At 55.7% G+C, this 16927-nt stretch overlaps 1 protein-coding gene across 1 annotated transcript in view; it reads left to right on the plus strand.

Annotated features, from left to right (window-relative positions):
- Nucleotides 1-1057: 1057 nt before the first annotated feature.
- Nucleotides 1058-16927, plus strand: part of SLC6A7 (solute carrier family 6 member 7) — a 20431-nt gene continuing 4561 nt past the window's right edge. The window contains exons 1-13 of the mRNA XM_029219160.1: nt 1058-1242; nt 5942-6125; nt 7825-7956; nt 8092-8326; nt 9994-10132; nt 11677-11811; nt 12724-12827; nt 12950-13074; nt 13758-13870; nt 14202-14333; nt 14825-14924; nt 15116-15216; nt 15765-15932. Of these exons, the coding sequence (XP_029074993.1) occupies nt 1210-1242; nt 5942-6125; nt 7825-7956; nt 8092-8326; nt 9994-10132; nt 11677-11811; nt 12724-12827; nt 12950-13074; nt 13758-13870; nt 14202-14333; nt 14825-14924; nt 15116-15216; nt 15765-15932 (1701 nt within the window). The 5' untranslated portion in view covers nt 1058-1209. The remainder of the gene's footprint in view (nt 1243-5941; nt 6126-7824; nt 7957-8091; nt 8327-9993; nt 10133-11676; nt 11812-12723; nt 12828-12949; nt 13075-13757; nt 13871-14201; nt 14334-14824; nt 14925-15115; nt 15217-15764; nt 15933-16927) is intronic.

Here is a 16927-nt window from a genome sequence, read left to right on the forward strand (position 1 = left end):
ATTTCCCATCCTAGCTGCGGGCGGGCTCACTGTACCCTTACAACGCTCTGAGAGGTTAGCCAGGCCCCAGTTGGCGGATGGCCCACTTTACAGACAGGAAACCGTTAACATTCCCAAGGTCATACTGTTGGTGGACAGGATCTAAGTCACAAACCATCACAACCATACAGTGGCACTTGCCCTGTCCCTCCTCCTCACCCCAAATTCCCTGTTTCACTTTCATCCCTAGGAAACAGGCCTGTTCAGCACCACTACTGGCCCGGAAGGTCCATGAGGCCTGACTCTGTCACTAGTGTCAGTCGCTAGCACTGTGACCTTGAGTGAGTGACTAAACCTCTCTGTGCTTTGGTTTCCTCTTCTGTAAAACAGGGATAATAACATCGTCTCCAGGTCACTGCGTTGAGAAAAATAAGACCTAGCCCAGGATCTGGCACACTTTAGGTGCTCAGTAAGTATTGGTAGATTGGGTGATTTAATAAACATCTATCGGCTGTTCATTTGTTGGCAAGAGTGGACAACACACAGTGGGTCCGTAAATGTTAACTGAGCTCCTGTGATGTGCCAGGCTCTGTGCTAAATGTTTTCTATGCACAATCTTCCTGGATTCCTCACATCCTTATAAGGGAGGTAAGATTCTTGTCCCCATTTTCTAGACAGAGAGTGGCAGCACAGGGAGTTGAAGTAACGTGGGCAGGGTCACAGAACAAAGAGGAGGTACGGAGATGCTGGAACCCAAGGCAGGGCTGTTACTGTCCATGTGCATGGCCTGCCTCCCTCATTGCCCAGCTAGGGAAACAGAGGCCCAGAGAGGGCAGGTTACTTGCCCAAGGTCACGCAGGGGACGGTGGCGGAGGCCTGGAGACCTCTGAGGGTTTCCGTTGCGGACCCCCCTCCCCACGCGCTCGGGCCCCTCCAGTCGGCAGCTCTGCGTGCGGGGGCGCGCATCCCCCTGCTGTCAGTCAGTCAGCCCGTCTGTCTACGCGGACGCAGCGGTGCTCCCCTCCCCAGCCTAGGGCGCTGCGCAGGGAGAGGCAGCGCCCGGCAGCCCACGGACGGCAGCGCCTGCGCCCGCGGCTCCCCAGCCGGTGCGCGGGAGTCGCGGAGGCCAGGGCGCGGCAGCCGGCCGGCGGCGAGATCTCTTTCTCCCTCGCTCGCTCTCTGCGCTCAGGAAAAGCCCAGCCGGGAAGCCCCAGAGACCTGCCCTCCAAGATGAAGAAGCTCCAGAGAGCTCACCTCAGCAGGGTAGGGCACGAGGGCAGGGGCGCACCTGAGGGAGGGGTGCGGAGGCCCGCCCCCTCTCGAGCCCCCTGGGAGGGTGAGAGAGGGCACCTGCAACCGGCTCAGGGCTCCGGAGGAGGCCGGCAGGGCTGGATGGCAGGGAGGGGAGGGGTCACAGCCTGCACGGGGTGGAGAGTGGCCTTCCCCTTCTGGGGGTCCGGATGCAGTGTGATGGGGCCTGGGGTTCACTGGGCCAGGTCCTGCGAACAGGTGTCTCAAGCCACAGGGGGCACGAGGTAGGGGTGCCGGGGCCAGGCACCCGCCCCTCCCCAGTACCCGGGTCCAGTTCCCCCAGGGCCTGATTTGGGGGGGTGGGAGATGTTAGAATAGCTGAGACAGCCTTGAGCAGGACTGGTCGGGGGTGGGGGCTTGGAGCAGGTCCTCACCTGTGCACTCCGCGCTGAAGCAGCCTCCGTGAGCCAGCAGCTGCGCCCTGGTTTCCTACCGGTGCTCCTGCCCTGCAGGGCCCACCTCCTGCTTCCTCCCCACCCCCTTCATTCTCCTGACAGCTTTGGCTTCCCTGATAAGACCCCAGGCTGCCCCTCAGCAGGGCGAGAGGGAGGCAAAGGCAAGCAGGGAGGAAATGGGAGACCCAAGGGCTGTGGAGGTGGGGTGGAAGCTGGCATGAGAGAGAAAGCCAAGTCTATGTGTTCCTGGAGCCCTGGGCCCAGACCTCAGCCCCGCCCCACCTTGTCCTGTGGGATTGGACCTGCCAGCCAAGTCACATGTATGTGGGGAGGGAGAGTCTCAGGGGAAGTTTTCTAGCTTTTAGCTTAAGAGTACCAGTCTTAGCCAAGGAGTCAGAACGCCTGGGTACTGTTTCTACAGATGCCGCTTACCCTGTGACTTGGGGCAAGTCTGTTTTCTAACCTGGACCATCACTGGTCCATCCCCAGTGTGCGGCACCGAAGCAGGCCCCACAGTCCTGGGGGGTGGATACTGTGAACTCCCAGCTGCTTGTGTGGTGGACGGCCCCCTCTCCCGCAAGACCCACCGCCACCATACACTCGTTCAAGCCCTCTGCCCTTGGGCAGCTGAGCGTGGAACCGCTGTGATAAGCGGGTCCTTTCTGTTTCCTGACGTAAGTGACTTGCTGGGGTCATTTGTGGGTCCTTTGGGTCTTCTTGAGTCCAGCCCCTGTTCTTTTCCATCCTACTCTCTCCTCCTCCCTCTCTCTTCTCACAAGAGCCCCCGCCCCTCACTGGCACAGGGCCACTCATTATGTAAATAGCCATGTTGTATGAAGCCTGATCTCAAGTAATCCTCCAACAATCCTGGGCCCTAGGTCTTATTATCCCCAATTTATAGACAAGGAAACTGAGGGGTGCAGGTTACTGCTTTCCTGAAGGTGGGCTGAGCCACCTAGGGCCAGCAGGGCAGGGGTGGGACCCCTGGCCTCAGTGTCCCCTCCCTTGGTCTCCAGGAGAAGGGGGTCGGGGCGTGAGGAAGTGCCAGCTACGGCAGCATTATTCAGAGATGAGCACGGGACTGAGGGTCAGGGATCTGAGTCCTGGCTTTGCTCTGCCCTTAACTTGCTGTTTGACCTTGGGCTCGCCCCTTCTCCTCTGAAACTCACTTTCCTGATCTGCACAATAATGAAGTCAGACTCCAGATTCCTACTGTCTCTCTCCTCCTGAAGGAGGTATGAAAGCCTTGGCTTGGGAAGTCGTACCTCTCCCAGCCCTGACACTGCTGGTGACCTACCTCTGCTGGCCCCTAAAAGAGGGGGTGTGGTCTGGCAAACTAAGATGTGTGTTCCTGTGTGACTCTGGGTGGAGAGTGGGGGGATCAGGGGTGGGAGCCTCACACCCAGGCAGAAGTGTGAAGCAACTCATCCAGCTTCCAACCCTGCCCCATTGATCTTGTTGCTTTTCTCGGTCTCTCAGTTAGTTCTGTCCTCTCTGTGCCAGCCTCCTGGGATTTACCGCGTGGTGGGCTTGGAGGTTCTACGTGGGCTTTGGACTGGCTCAGCTTTGGAGGACCCCATCCCCTGCTCCTGGAGCAGGAGCAGTCTTCCCTCTGATTGGGGGAGGAGGGGACGGAAGAGCTGGCAGCATCCTGCTCTTGGAACTCTTGTCACCATGGAAACAGAGAGCCGGGACTGCTCTGTGAACATAGAAAGGGCAGCAACTTCTCAGGAGGGATCAGAGGAACCTCATTATCAGGGCCTCCTGCCAGCTGGCCTGAGGGGAGGGGTCACAGGGTGACAGGTCTGCCTCCCCACCCAACACTAGGGGCCAGTGTCAAGTGGCTGCTACCCCATCCCTCTTGGAGTTCACCTGGGAGGGAGTTCACCTGGGAGAGGGCAGATGCTTACCCAGCTGGAGAGGAAGACTTGGGGAAAGGGGCATCAGAGGTAAGGGGTGGGTTTCATACAGGTCTAGGAGCTGGTGCTATCCTCACCCCAGCATGTTTGAGATCACAGCCAGAGAACCACCAGCAACATATTTCAACCCTTGGAGCCCAGTTACTTGAAAAGCAGCTTTTTCATGCTCTTCATCATTGTCAGCATCACCCATAATCATGCCAGGCTGCCCCCATCACCACTGCCCCTCTGGCCAATAGCCAGCCTCAGGCAGGATCACCACCATGGTTGTCACTATCACTGAGAGCCCAATGCTGTTACCACATTTCTGCCACCTGAGCCCGTTGCCCTAACCATGTCATTGCAGCCAGGCACCTCCAGTCCTGTGACACTTGGACTCTCCTTTCACCATCCTCATCCCAGCAATGCTCATATGACAAGTCCCCAGCAAGGTTTCCTCTGTCACCTGATTTGTGTGTAGACACCTACTCGGGCTGGTGCCAGGAAGGCCAATTTTAGGGGATAAAGCAAATTGGGTAGTAGCTATTTGCTGAGTCCCTGTGTTGGGATCTGATCTGGTCCTCGACCACTGTGGTGAAGTCTCCTTGATGAATCTTGCCTCACAGATCATCAGAGCCAGAAGACTATTAGCTAGAGATTATCTAGACTTGCATTTCTGCCAAGTATATCCTGACATGCTAGCTCCTTGAGACCCTTTTCTTAAGTAGAATTGGAGAATACTCTCTGTTCTAGTCCCTACTTGGAGAGTCACAGTGCATATTTGTCCATTAAAGGATCTGACAAGTCCTGCAGCAAAGCAACCTGTTTTACCTTGTGATAACCCAGCTTTCCCCAAACTTTTAAATTCAAGAATCCTTTGTTCCACCCAACATCTACAAACATTTCAAGTGATGTGTTTTTGGAATTAGTGATCTATCCAATCTCCTCAGTGTCCATATGGGGAAACCAAGGCTCAAAAGAGTCTTTCCTAAAGTTGCACAGTGAATTGGCACAGACCTGGGATGAGAATCGTGGTCTCCTGACGCCCAGTCCAGTGGAATCACTGTTTCCCCACGGTTGTTCCTCAGCAGGAAGCAGGAGGGTCCTTTCTCCTCTCTGAAAACCATGAACATTATTTGATAACGGGCCTCTTTGCAGCTCCGTCCTCCTCTGCCACGGGGCATGGCTTTCAGAGGCAAGCAGAAAAGGTGTAGCTGCCCCTTTCTCCTGCCCCATTCCTGGAGTCACTTCTGGGAACTGCTGTCTGAATTTTAGATAGTCATCCTGGTGACTTTGGGCTTCCTTCTCGGCCCTAAGCCTGGACAGCTCATGGACACACTAACTCATCTCTCGGGCCAGGGTTCCAAGCACCTGGAGGAAGGCCTCCATCGCCCAGCCCCAGCCTGAAGGGAGAATGCCCAGTGGACTTCCCTGACCTCCTTAAATCACAGGAGGGGACTTTAGGGACAGCTGGTTGCCATTCCCCTCTGTGCATGCATCTTTCCTCCAGAGACAGGAAGATTACAACTTTCTGAGGCAGACTGGGGCTTCAGTAGCTTCTTCCTGCTTGTGAGCTAAAATTCACAGTCCTCAGAAGGCCTTCTTGAGCCACACAGCATAAATCTAAGCCCAGGGGAGCCCACATTCTCTCCATGCCCCGTCCTTTCTATGCTAAGGGGCCCCACTTCTTCCTCTTGTCCTCCTGTAACTGCCTTTCCTGAATACACTCCAATCTAGTCAGCTGCACATGCTCCAAACTGCCACTGTCTTTCTTAAAATATGGTGCCCAGGATGGAGTAGCAGAACTCCAGCACTGGGTGGTTGAAGACCTGGGCTTCAGCATCAGGAAGCTCTGGGCTGGAAACCTAGTTCTCCCACTAGCCAGCCTTGCAAAAACTGTGGGTGTGTCATCATACCTCTTTGAGCCTCAGTTTCCCTCAGATGAGTACTTAGCTCATAGAGTTGTTCTGGGAATGAAATCAGGTAATGTGAGTAAAATGTTTAGTGCAGCGAGTGCGTGGTAAGTGCTCACACGTGGTAACTGTTATTAAGATCGTCATCGTCGTCGTCATCAAAATAGGACCATCCCTTCATTGGACCTCTGTGTTAGCCAAACTAAGATCAAGGTGGCTTTCTTAGTGCCTGAGCCACCCTGCTAGTCTCAAAAGTTTGTAGTCCCCTGAAACCCCAAGGAGCTCCTGCCTATTAACCTGTCAGCCCAGGTGAGAGCGGTTGATTATCTGAACCAGTAGAGTTCTTGGCACTTAGCCCTGTTTGATTCCATATTCTTATTTGGGGGGTTCCAGTTCAACCTGGCCTCACCTTCTCCCTCACCCCTTTGGTCTCTCTTACTGGCAGCCCATCACCCCAGACCTGCTGATGACCCCCAGTGACCAGGGCAATGTAGACCTGGATGTGGACCTTGCCGCAGACCGGGGGAACTGGACAGGCAAGCTGGACTTCCTGCTGTCCTGCATCGGCTACTGCGTAGGCCTGGGGAACGTCTGGCGTTTCCCCTATCGAGCCTACACCAACGGAGGAGGTATGGGCCTGATGCCTGCATGAGGGGCATCTAGTCCAATGGGCCAAGGCTCAGGGTGGAGTGAGGTGTTAAGTGGCCTTGGCCACTGTCTCCTATGTGACCTTGGGCTGAATTAGTTGAAAGCGGTGACCTGGGGCTGGGAGGGGGAGCTCACCCTGCCGTGTCCCTTTTCCACTCCCAGTCCCCTCCTTCCTGTCTCATCCCCAGCATGGATACACACTCGGTTCTCTTGACAAGCCCTGGCGCTTCCTGGGCCGTGAGTGATGGGCAGAGGGGGCTGCCTCTACTTCGTGATAAAGGGCTGTGTGTGCCTGTCAGTGATCACTGTGCTCTCAGTCTCCTCCCCAACCCTCCTCTCCCACCTCACCTCCTCCGGAACCTCGCTCCCTCAATCAGTCATTCCTGCTCCTGAATCTTCAATCTAGCCTCCTCTCTTGTTCCTTCCATTCACGCTGCAAACCCAGCATATCTTCCATCTTAAACAAATTCTCTGTCCCTGCCTCTCCATCAAGTGGCTGTTCTAAGTCTCATTAACAATAGCTGGGGTTAGCACTCACCATCGGCCAGGCCCCAGGCTCAGTGCTCTCCAGGCCTGTCTCATTTAACCCTGATGACAACCACCTGGGTGGGCACCGTCTTGATGAGGCCGCAGTGCTTGGAGAGGCCAAGTTCCTTGCCCAAGGTCACACGATGGGGATCCAACATTCCACCCCAGGGCTATAGTTTCCAGAGCCAATGTGCTCCCACCAGCACTGTGTCTCCTCCCAACTCTACCAAACTCCTTAAAGAAGCGCATATTGGCAGAGCGACAGAAATCCAAGTAGAACTAGATGAAGCAAGGATGAGATGAATTGGGATGACTGGGAAGTGTGGGACGAGTGCTGACCTCCAAAGCTCCAGGAACTCAGGGATGTCCATAGCTGTCTCTGTCCTCCCTCTCCCTGGTTCTGATGCTTCTTCCCTCTCTGTGTGCTGACCTCCTTTTTCCCTGGACCAGGCTTCCTCCTTACAGGTGGGTCGGGGGTGGCCACAGACAGCTCTGGAATGACTTCCTTCCCAGCACTGCTCTCTCTGAATGAATCTATATGGAATTGCAGGGAAGGTATCTAATTGGCCTGCCTTGGGATGTGTGCCCAGGAAGGGGTGGGCAGGGGTTGGCCGGTGTTACTGGCAGCACTTCCAGAGCCATATGGTGGTGGGCAGTCCTGTAAAGGAGCTGCCTGCTGATATGAGAAGAAAAGGGGAAGGGATGCTGGGCACACGGGACCACAGGAGGCAGCCACAAGCACCTGAGGTGGTGCTGGGGAGAGGGGAGGGGCAGTAGACTGGAGCCGTGTTCTGCAGGGTATCGATTTCTGTACTGAGGGGTTTGTACTTCCTCTGGCGGGGAATGCACTTATTCATTCACTCATTTGTTCATTCATTCACTCAATGTCTGCTCTGAGCCCAGTCCTGGCCTGGGCGCTGGGGCTACAGAGGTGAGTAAATCCCGCCCCGCCCCACATCCCCCCCCACCCCGACCCCTTGGCCCTCAGTGATCTCCTAGCATAAGAGAAGACAGTCTTGCAGTGCCCAGCCCTAATCCACGTGAGAAGTGGTGATGTCTGCCAGTCAGGGGAGGGGTGGGGCGGGGCTAGAGCTGGGCTTTAGGGGGAGCCCAGCCCCAGACCCTCCCCACCCTCCCTTCTCCTCCTCGCAGGCGCCTTCCTTGTGCCCTACTTCCTCATGCTGGCCATCTGCGGCATCCCCCTCTTCTTCCTCGAGCTCTCTCTGGGCCAGTTCTCCAGCCTGGGACCCCTGGCTGTCTGGAAAATCAGCCCCCTCTTCAAAGGTGAGGCTTCAGTGGGGTGCTCTGAGCCTGAGGGAGGCGGGGAGGTTCCCGCCACAACCTGTAGGCAGAGAGGGAGGTGAAACCCAGAAAGGGGATGGCTTCCTTGGCCTGAAGGCCGCCCGCTCCCCCGCCCAGGTGCCGGTGCGGCCATGCTGCTCATCGTGGGCCTGGTGGCCATCTACTACAACATGATCATCGCCTACGTCCTCTTCTACCTCTTCGCCTCCCTCACCAGCAACCTGCCCTGGGAGCACTGTGGCAACTGGTGGAACACAGACCTCTGCCTCGAGCACAGAGGCTCCAAGGACGGCAACGGGGCCCTGCCCCTCAACCTCACCAGCACCGTCAGCCCCAGCGAGGAGTACTGGAGGTCAGGCCCCCGCCGGCCCAGCAACGGTCAGGGAGGGACAGAAGGCATCAGTGTGCCCGTGTCCCCAAGGGGCTCAGCATATGCACCTCAAAGGCCAAGCTCAGGTGCTCGTGTTAGGTGGACTCTGGGTTCTAATCCCAGCTCTTCACCTGGCCAGCTGTGTGACCGTGAACAATTTCTTTTGCTTTATCTTGGAAGTGGGTGTGCTAATAGTATTGGAAGGTTACTGTGAGGATTCAAGGAAAGAAAGCATGTAAATTGTGCTGCCCAGCCTGGTGGATTGTGAGTGCCCAGTAAGTGCTAGCTGATGGTAATGATGCCGACGGTAACAGTAATCGTCAACTTTTGGAGCCTCAGTTTCCTCCTCTGCTCAAGGGGGTAATAAGAGTCCCTGCTTCATAGGATGGTATCAGTCAGCCACTCACTCATTCGTTCTTTCAATCTGTATTTATTGAGCACCGACTGTACTAGTGGGTAAGGCACTTAGCAGAGGCCATGATCATACAGGACCATCTCAGGTTATTCTCACAGGAGAAAGAAGAGTATAGGAGAGTAAGGGGTTGCTATGCTAATTAGGCAGGTAATGCAGGTAAAACCCTTAACACAGTGCCAGGCACATTGCAAGCCCCTGTGAATGGTGGGTATCAAAAGGGCATCGCTGCCCATTGGCCTGTCCCAAAGTCCCACTTTATAGCTGAAAAAACAAGGCCCAGAGGCTTGCTCAGTACTTACTGGCAGAGGCAGTACTGGAACCAAGGCCTCCTGATCCCTGATCTTGTTCTGGAACATTCCAGAGTAGCCTTGTTCCTAGGCAGGGACCATTGGTTAACCAGAGGACACAGACCAGATACCCCCAACCCTTTACCTGCAAAAGGCTACTCTTAGGAATTTTCCCCCAAATGAGCCCCATGTCTTGAAATGTTTTAATCTCCAACCCACACATATTACACGGTCCATCCGTTTATCCACTTAAAGTCCATCCAAAGTGTCTGCACCTGCTGAGGAGTATGTCTGACCAGTGGGGGAGGGCTTGGGTCTGCAGCTAAAAGCCAAAGAACATGACATGGTCACTGGCAGCTGCCAGGGGTCTCCATGGCAACGCCATGGCCCACTGCATCAGTTGGGGGGAGCAGGCAGGAAGCCGATTGGCACTCTCACAGGGCTGAAGGGAGCTGAGTGAGTGGAGAGACTTTACAGAGGGGATCCACATGGAAAGGTGAGGCACCAGCAAGAGGGACAGCCATACCACCCCTGAGGCAAGGAGGCAGTGTTCCCGGAACCAGGGGAAATTTGAAGCCTTGGAGGAAGGGCTGCCCAACAAAAGCTGTGCTATAGAAGAAGGCAGTCACAGCCAGACCCTCTGATGGTGTGCGTGCATGTATGCGTGTACACGTGTACACATGTGTGTGCAAATACCCCAACCCATCATCCAGTCTCCTGCTGTTGCCTCCCATTAGCCAGACCCAGATGGAAATTGAAGAGGAAAGCAGCCTGCGTGATGGGGTCTGTAGAGGCCCACCTCATGGCTGCTGAGCTGGTCAGAGAAGGATGGAGAGGAATCAAATAGAAAAAAGCCAGGATAGTCTCGCAGGCTGGCCACAGCTTTACTCCATGTCTGTGGAACGTGGCAGGGTCACCAGAGGACATTCAGACCTTGTCTCCCACAGCCGCTACGTCCTCCACATCCAAGGCAGCCGGGGCATCGGAAGTCCTGGGCAGATCCGCTGGAACCTCTGCCTTTGCCTGCTGCTTGCCTGGGTCATCGTGTTCCTCTGTATCCTCAAGGGTGTGAAGTCCTCGGGCAAGGTGAAGCTGGGAGGCCCCGGAGGCTTGAGAGGCTGGGAAGGGTGAGGTCTTCCTGAGGAGGCAGGGTGTGGACTGAGCCTGAGAGGATGGATGGACTTCAACTGGGAAGAGGGGGAGGGAGAGTGCATTGAGACTGGGGGAGGGAGGCACTGCCTGAAGAAAGATGTGGGGGTGAGCCTGGATGGTGGCTAGGCTGGCTCGCTAGACTAGAAACACGCCGAGAGCGGGACCTATCTGTTATTCAAGCTTCTTTCCTAACCTAGTGCTTGGCGCTTTGAAGAACCTCAGCAAGTGTTCATTGAGTGCTTGGAGGGTGGGTATGAGTGACGGCTCTTTGAAATGCAAGCACTAGAACACCCAGTTGTGACACTCAATTGGAAAGTCTAGAGGGTCTGCTTCAGGCATGGCTGGATCTAGAGGTTCAGTTGGAGTTATCAGGAACGTCGTTCTCTTGGTGTCTCAGCAGTACTTTCCTCCAGATTGGCTTCCTTCTCAGGCTACGTTTTTCATGAGGTTGCCCCTAGCAGCTCTAGGCTTACATCTTACCTGCTTAGTATTCTCCCTTGTCCCAAGTTTCAAAAATCCTCGAATTGAGTCTCACTGGATACATAGGTCTGATACCCATCCCTGAACCAGTCACCGTGGGCAGGAGGGTGGAGTGCTCAGCTTGGCTGGGGCTGAGAATGGAGTCAGCGCCAGGTGGGAAAGTCAGGCGACTGTTATCTGAAAAAGGCCAGCTAGATGCTGGGAAGACAAAGCCGCAGACGCCCGTTTTAGGTTATGAAGGGAAGGAAGGGCCATAAAGCTGTTTCAGAAGGACTTGGAAACCTTCTGAGTGGTTTACTCAATCATTTATGTATTAGAACTTGTCCCTCTGCAAAGGGCTGGGAGACGTTGTCCACGAGGAAGAGAACCACTAAAAAAAAGATTAGAAAGACAGTGTAGAGACCATTAGAAAGCCAGGAGAGGTCATCGTGGTGCAAGCCAAGGCAGCGAGGGGCTTGAGACTTGATGGTGTTTGCTGAGGGCAAGGCTGGAGGTTTGGGAACAGGCACAGACGGGGCAGAGGGGAGTTTGGGCGTGTCCAACGTCTGATGACCACACAGGCTGGGTTTGCAGGGGGCCTGGACCAGGGTGCAGTGGAGCTGGAGAGAGTGGATGGTTGGGAACAGCCTTGGAAAGCGGTGGTGTGTGGAGGGAGTGAGGGAAGGAGAGAGCATGGCGACTGCTCCCAGCTAGGCTGCATGGGTGAGTTAGTAAGATGGGGGTTTCTTTTTTTTTTTTTTTTTTTGCGGTACGCGGGCCTCTCACTGCTGTGGCCTCTCCCGTTGCGGAGCACAGGCTCCGGACGCGCAGGCTCAGCGGCCATGGCTCACGGGCCCAGCCGCTCCGCGGCGTGTGGGATCCTCCCGGACCGGGGCACGAACCCGCGTCCCCTGCACCGGCAGGCGGACTCTCAACCACTGCGCCACCAGGGAAGCCCAGATGGGGATTTCTGAGAGGAGCAAAGGAGAGAGAAGGTCAACCCCCTTACTGTCTCTCAGGTGGTGTATTTCACGGCCACGTTCCCCTACCTCATCCTGCTCATGCTGCTGGTCCGTGGAGTCACCCTCCCAGGGGCCTGGAAGGGCATCCAGTTCTATCTCACCCCTCAGTTCCACCACCTGTTGTCTTCCAAGGTGAGGCCCTCAAAGCCTGCGTGCAGAGGGAAGAGTCAGGCTGGGGAGAGGAAAGAGGGGTCCCTGGGAAAAGAGGGGGTGGGGGGAAGAATCTTCCACATGGTGAGCCCCGTGTACCAGGCGCTGTGCTTGGCACTTTCCTTGATTATTATTCACAGTCCTATGCAGTAGGCATTATTCTCTCATTTTACAGATGAAGAAGCTGAGGCGCAAAAGTGTTGGTGATAAGCTTAAGGTCACATGACTAGGGAGTGGCAGAGTTGGGATTTCCACCCTGATCTGTCTGACTCCAAACCCCAAGGAGGGCATTGTGATAATAATGGAAATAGCAATGGTACTGACACCTAGCGTTTCTTATGTGTTGATGGATGACTGTGCCTGACCCTGCTCCAGCACTTTGCATGTATGTAGTTACAGAATCCTTACCACCACCTTATGAGGGAGGTACTGCTCCTACCCCCTCAGTACAGACGAGGGTCCTGAGGCCTGGAGAGGTGATGTGGCCTGGCCAGGTTACACAGATAAAAAATGGTAGAGCTGGGATTCAAATTCAGGTCCCTCCAACTCTAGGGAGGAAGTAAAGGGGTTACAGGGGCTTATTGTCAGTATGTATCTACTGAAAATTTACACGAGGCACTACTTCCTTCAAAAGCGGACCAAGCTTAGAGAGTATCTCCTAGATCCTGGATGGGGAAACTGAGGCCCAGAGAGGGGAAGGGATTTGCCCAGGTACTGCAGTGTAAGTGTTGGAGCAGGGCTTGCTTCCTGCCGGTGTCACTCGTGAGCCAGGCTCTTCACCACAGCATCCCTGGACCTGTCGACTGGCTCTTGCCCCACCTCCTTCCTCCTCTGGACACCATGGTGTGCCAGCCCCTTCTCTCTGCCCTCCATCTGCTTCCTTTCCTGCCACAGGTGTGGATCGAAGCTGCTCTTCAGATCTTCTACTCCCTGGGTGTGGGCTTCGGGGGGCTCCTCACCTTTGCGTCCTACAACACGTTTCACCAGAACATCTATAGGTCAGGGCTGTCTCCCAGATCCCAGGGGCTGGAGTGGGGAGGAGAGTGGCTGGCTGGGGAGGGCCTCGTGGGTGAAGGCGTGGCCCGCTCACCCTGGCCTGTGCCTGGACTTCTCCCGGCAGAGACACCTTCATCGTCACCCTGGGCAACGCCATCACCAGCATCCTGGCTGGCTTTGCCATCTTCTCCGTGCTGGGCTACATGTCTCAGGAGCTGGGTGTGCCTGTGGACCAAGTAGCCAAAGCAGGTGAGCAGGCTGCCCAGCCCTGGTGGGTGGAGGGTGTGTCGGGGACAGCTGGGCTGGGCAAGTTAACATACATGTGGCCCAGCAAGGTTGTGGATGGGTATGTCGTGTGCGTGTGTGTGCACACGAATGAATGTGTCTTAGCTGCTCTCTGGGTATCCTAGAGCAAAGGGATGAATGTACAAATGAGTGTGTGTCAACCTGTGTCTGGAGATAAGTGACTTTCTGTAGGAGATTGTCTTGTTTTGCCGCATCTTAGGAACCTGCCTTGCTTGTCCAGATGAGTCACAACCTGTGTGCAGATGGCTGTGCAAGTTAATTGAGGGTTTGAATGATGTGAATCAGTGTCTTGTGCCAGTGGGAGTGTCTGAGTATGTGTGTTCATGGAACTGTTTGTGCAAATGATTGTGTACATAAGTGTATTCAAATGAGGCTTTCCATTTGGTCTTGTGTTTTCTCGTGTACTCATTATTAATTCATTTATTTTATCAACCTGTGTTTATGGAGCACCGACAGTGTGCTGGCCTGTATCCTAAAAATTAAGAAAGTGTTGGAAGTGAGTATACGTCTCTGGGTCTGGCTGAACCAAGTGTGCCCAAGTGGGTGTGAGCGACCATGTGCATCTGAGTACGTATGTGGGACCCCCGCGTTCCCCAGACTGCTGACGCCGTGTACCCTTGGCCCAGGCCCTGGCCTGGCCTTTGTCGTCTATCCACAGGCCATGACCATGCTGCCTCTATCGCCCTTCTGGTCCTTCCTCTTCTTCTTTATGCTGCTGACTCTTGGCTTGGACAGCCAGGTGAGCTGCTCCACGCCAGTAGGTGCACCTTGTGGTGTGCGTCTGTGTCTCTCTGCGTGTGTATCTGTGTGTGATGTGTGTATCTATATGTGTGTCTGTGCGTGTGTGAGATGTATGACTGTGTATCTGTGTATGTCTTCATGTATTGTGTCTGTGTGTATGGCATGTGTGTGATGTGGATCTGTGTGATGTGTCTGTGTATATCTATGTGTGTACCTGTGTGTGTATGTGTGGTGTGTGTGTATCTTTGCCTGTGGGATGTGCATCTGTGTGTGTTTGTATGTGTGGGGGGGGGGAAGAATTCTGACGCCCCCCATTCTCCCCCCCCCAGTTTGCCTTCCTGGAGACCATCGTGACAGCTGTTACAGATGAGTTCCCGTATTACCTGCGGCCCAAGAAGGCTGTGTTCTCAGGGCTCATCTGTGTGGCCATGTACCTGATGGGGCTGGTCCTCACCACGGATGTGAGTGGCGCTGCGGGGTGGGCGGGCAGCTGGTGGGCAAGGCTGGGGCAGACACCTGTGGCACTGTCTGTGGCCAGGCCAAGCACTCCCCAAACTACCTGCTTCTTCCTCCTTGGGAGGAACCTGGTCCGCCCCAGGCCCTCTCTCCCAGGGGCAGCTTGGCCTGTGACCCAGAGTCCTGACTTTGGAGTCTGAAAGACCTGGGTTCAAGCCTCGCTCCTGCATTCGCTAAGCGACCTCAGGACAAGTGGTTTCGCCCCCCTGAGGCTGTTTTCCCACTGATAAAATGGGGTCTACATCTAGGCTTGTTGTGAGACTCAAATCAGATGACGTGTATAAAGGGCTCGGTAGGCAGACCGCAGTCACGCTGTCATCGTCTTGCCCTCCCTGCCGGTCTGGCTGCTTCCTGCTCACTTCCTGCCTGGGGAAGGGGTGGCATCAGGGAGAGAGGCTGGGATAAGGGGACCCCAGAGCTGCGACTTGTGTTCCAGGGGGGCATGTACTGGCTGGTCCTTCTGGACGACTACAGCGCCAGCTTCGGGCTAATGGTGGCGGTGATCACCACGTGCCTCGCTGTCACCCGGGTGTATGGTGAGAGGGGCCATGGGAGGTGGAGTCAGGCTCCCCACCGTGGGAGAGCGGGAGACTACCCTGGAGCCCCCCTGCACTGGGTTCCTGGTCCCGAGGGCCAGGGTTTCCGGTGGGGGCAGCTGGAGTGGAGGAGGGGCTGCTGGCGCTTGTGGGGCTGCGGGTGGGACCATGCTCCTCCCTCCCCTGTGCAGGCATCCAGAGGTTCTGCCGGGATATCCACATGATGCTGGGCTTCAAGCCGGGCCTCTACTTCAGGGCCTGCTGGCTGTTCCTGTCCCCGGCCATGCTCCTGGTAACCGGGGGTGGGAGGGAGGGCTGCTGGCTGGGGACTCAGGGCTGAGAGCAGGGCCCCTCTGGGCGTTCAGTCTGGTAGGACTGCCCTGGCCCATAGTGGACCTCTGTCAGGGTTGAGAGGTGGGGCGGGCACCGGGATCCTGGTCTACTCCCCTTCCCCTTGATGCCCCCAGCTTTTGTAGCTGTGCTGAGGCTGGTCCTGCGTTTGGTTGGCAAAATGAGCGGGGCTTTCTCAGGCCTCAGAGCCTTAAGGCTGGGGTCAGAGCAGCTCAGGGGTAGGCCGTCTCAGGAATTAGGGCGCCTCAGAGCTGGGCTGTCTCAGGTCTTGGCATTGGGTCAGCTTGGGGCAGGGCTGTCTGAGGACTTGCAAAGCCTCTAAAGATGGACCATCTAGGTTCTGGTACAGCTTAGGACTGGGCTGTCTCAGAAACTGGGTGGTTCTGGGCTGAGCTATCTCAGGCTTTAAGGTAGCTCAGACCTGGGCTATCCCAAGCCCTGGGCCATGCCCGAGGCCCACTTTGATGCTGGGAGCCCCCCCACCTGCAGGCCCTGCTGGTGTATAGCATCGTCAAGTACCAGCCCTCAGAATATGGCAGCTACCGCTTCCCAGCCTGGGCGGAGCTGCTGGGCATCCTGATGGGCCTGCTGTCCTGCCTCATGATCCCAGCCGGCATGCTGGTGGCTGTGCTTCGAGAGGAGGGCTCGCTCTGGGAGGTGAGTCTGCCCCACCCCTGCCTGCTCCCAGCCCCCTGACCTGTGGCCCTGCCCTGGGCCCAACGTCCAGAAGAGAAAACGTCTGCTCCGACACCTTTTCCAGAGCCTGCAGGATTCTTTTAACTGGGAAGAGCATATTTTTCTAACCAGTAGCCTGGGCTATGAATCACCTCAGTCTGCTTGGTCTGTGGCAGGCTCTGGGGCCAGAGTCCTATCCTGTGGCCCCTCCCACCACCTTGGGGCCCCTGGCAAGGGAGGGGCACAGACCGCGGATACTGGCCACTGCCCACGTGTCTTGGGGGAACCTGAAAGGACAAGGGTCTTATCCAAGGTCCATGGTGAGTTGGGCAGGGGTCAGGACTTGAACTCAGGTTGCTAGCTTCGCTGTGGAACTCAGGGTCAGAGGCAACATTGAAGGACCCCAGGGGTGGGCTGTCACCCTCCTCCGGTGACGGGGAGCCCTGCCCATGGCCAGGCTTTGTGGAGAGACCCAGAAAGCATACAGAGTGCAAGCTGTTTGGTATGGGATTCTGCAGGCTCGGAAGAGGGGAATAGGGACCCTTTGTGGGCCAGTGGACATGCTGGGGTGCTGTGCAGCTGCTGGAGATCCCGCCCCTCTCTGAGCCTCAAGTGCCCTCTGCACACTGAACCCTCCACTTCGTTTTTTTTAATTTTTAATCTAATTTTATTTATTTTTTATAGAGCAGGTTCTTATTAGTTATCTATTTTATACCTATTAGTGTATATACGTCAATCCCAATCTCCCAGTTCATCCCACTACCACCCCCCCCGCCCCCCACTTTCCCTCCTTGGTGTCCATACGTTTGTTCTCCACATCCGTGTCTGAGCCCTCCACTTCTGAGGCCGTGGGTGTGGAGTCCTCTGGTGGCAAGAGGCTGTCATAGTGAGTGGAGCAGAGTGAGCCTGCTAGGGCTCAGAGACAGCCTTGACACACACACACACACACACACACACACACACACACACACACACAC

This window comes from Monodon monoceros, unplaced genomic scaffold (assembly GCF_005190385.1).
Source record: "Monodon monoceros isolate NGI ecotype Baffin Bay Population unplaced genomic scaffold, NGI_Narwhal_1 Super_Scaffold_12, whole genome shotgun sequence".
Classification (NCBI taxonomy): domain Eukaryota; kingdom Metazoa; phylum Chordata; class Mammalia; order Artiodactyla; family Monodontidae; genus Monodon; species Monodon monoceros.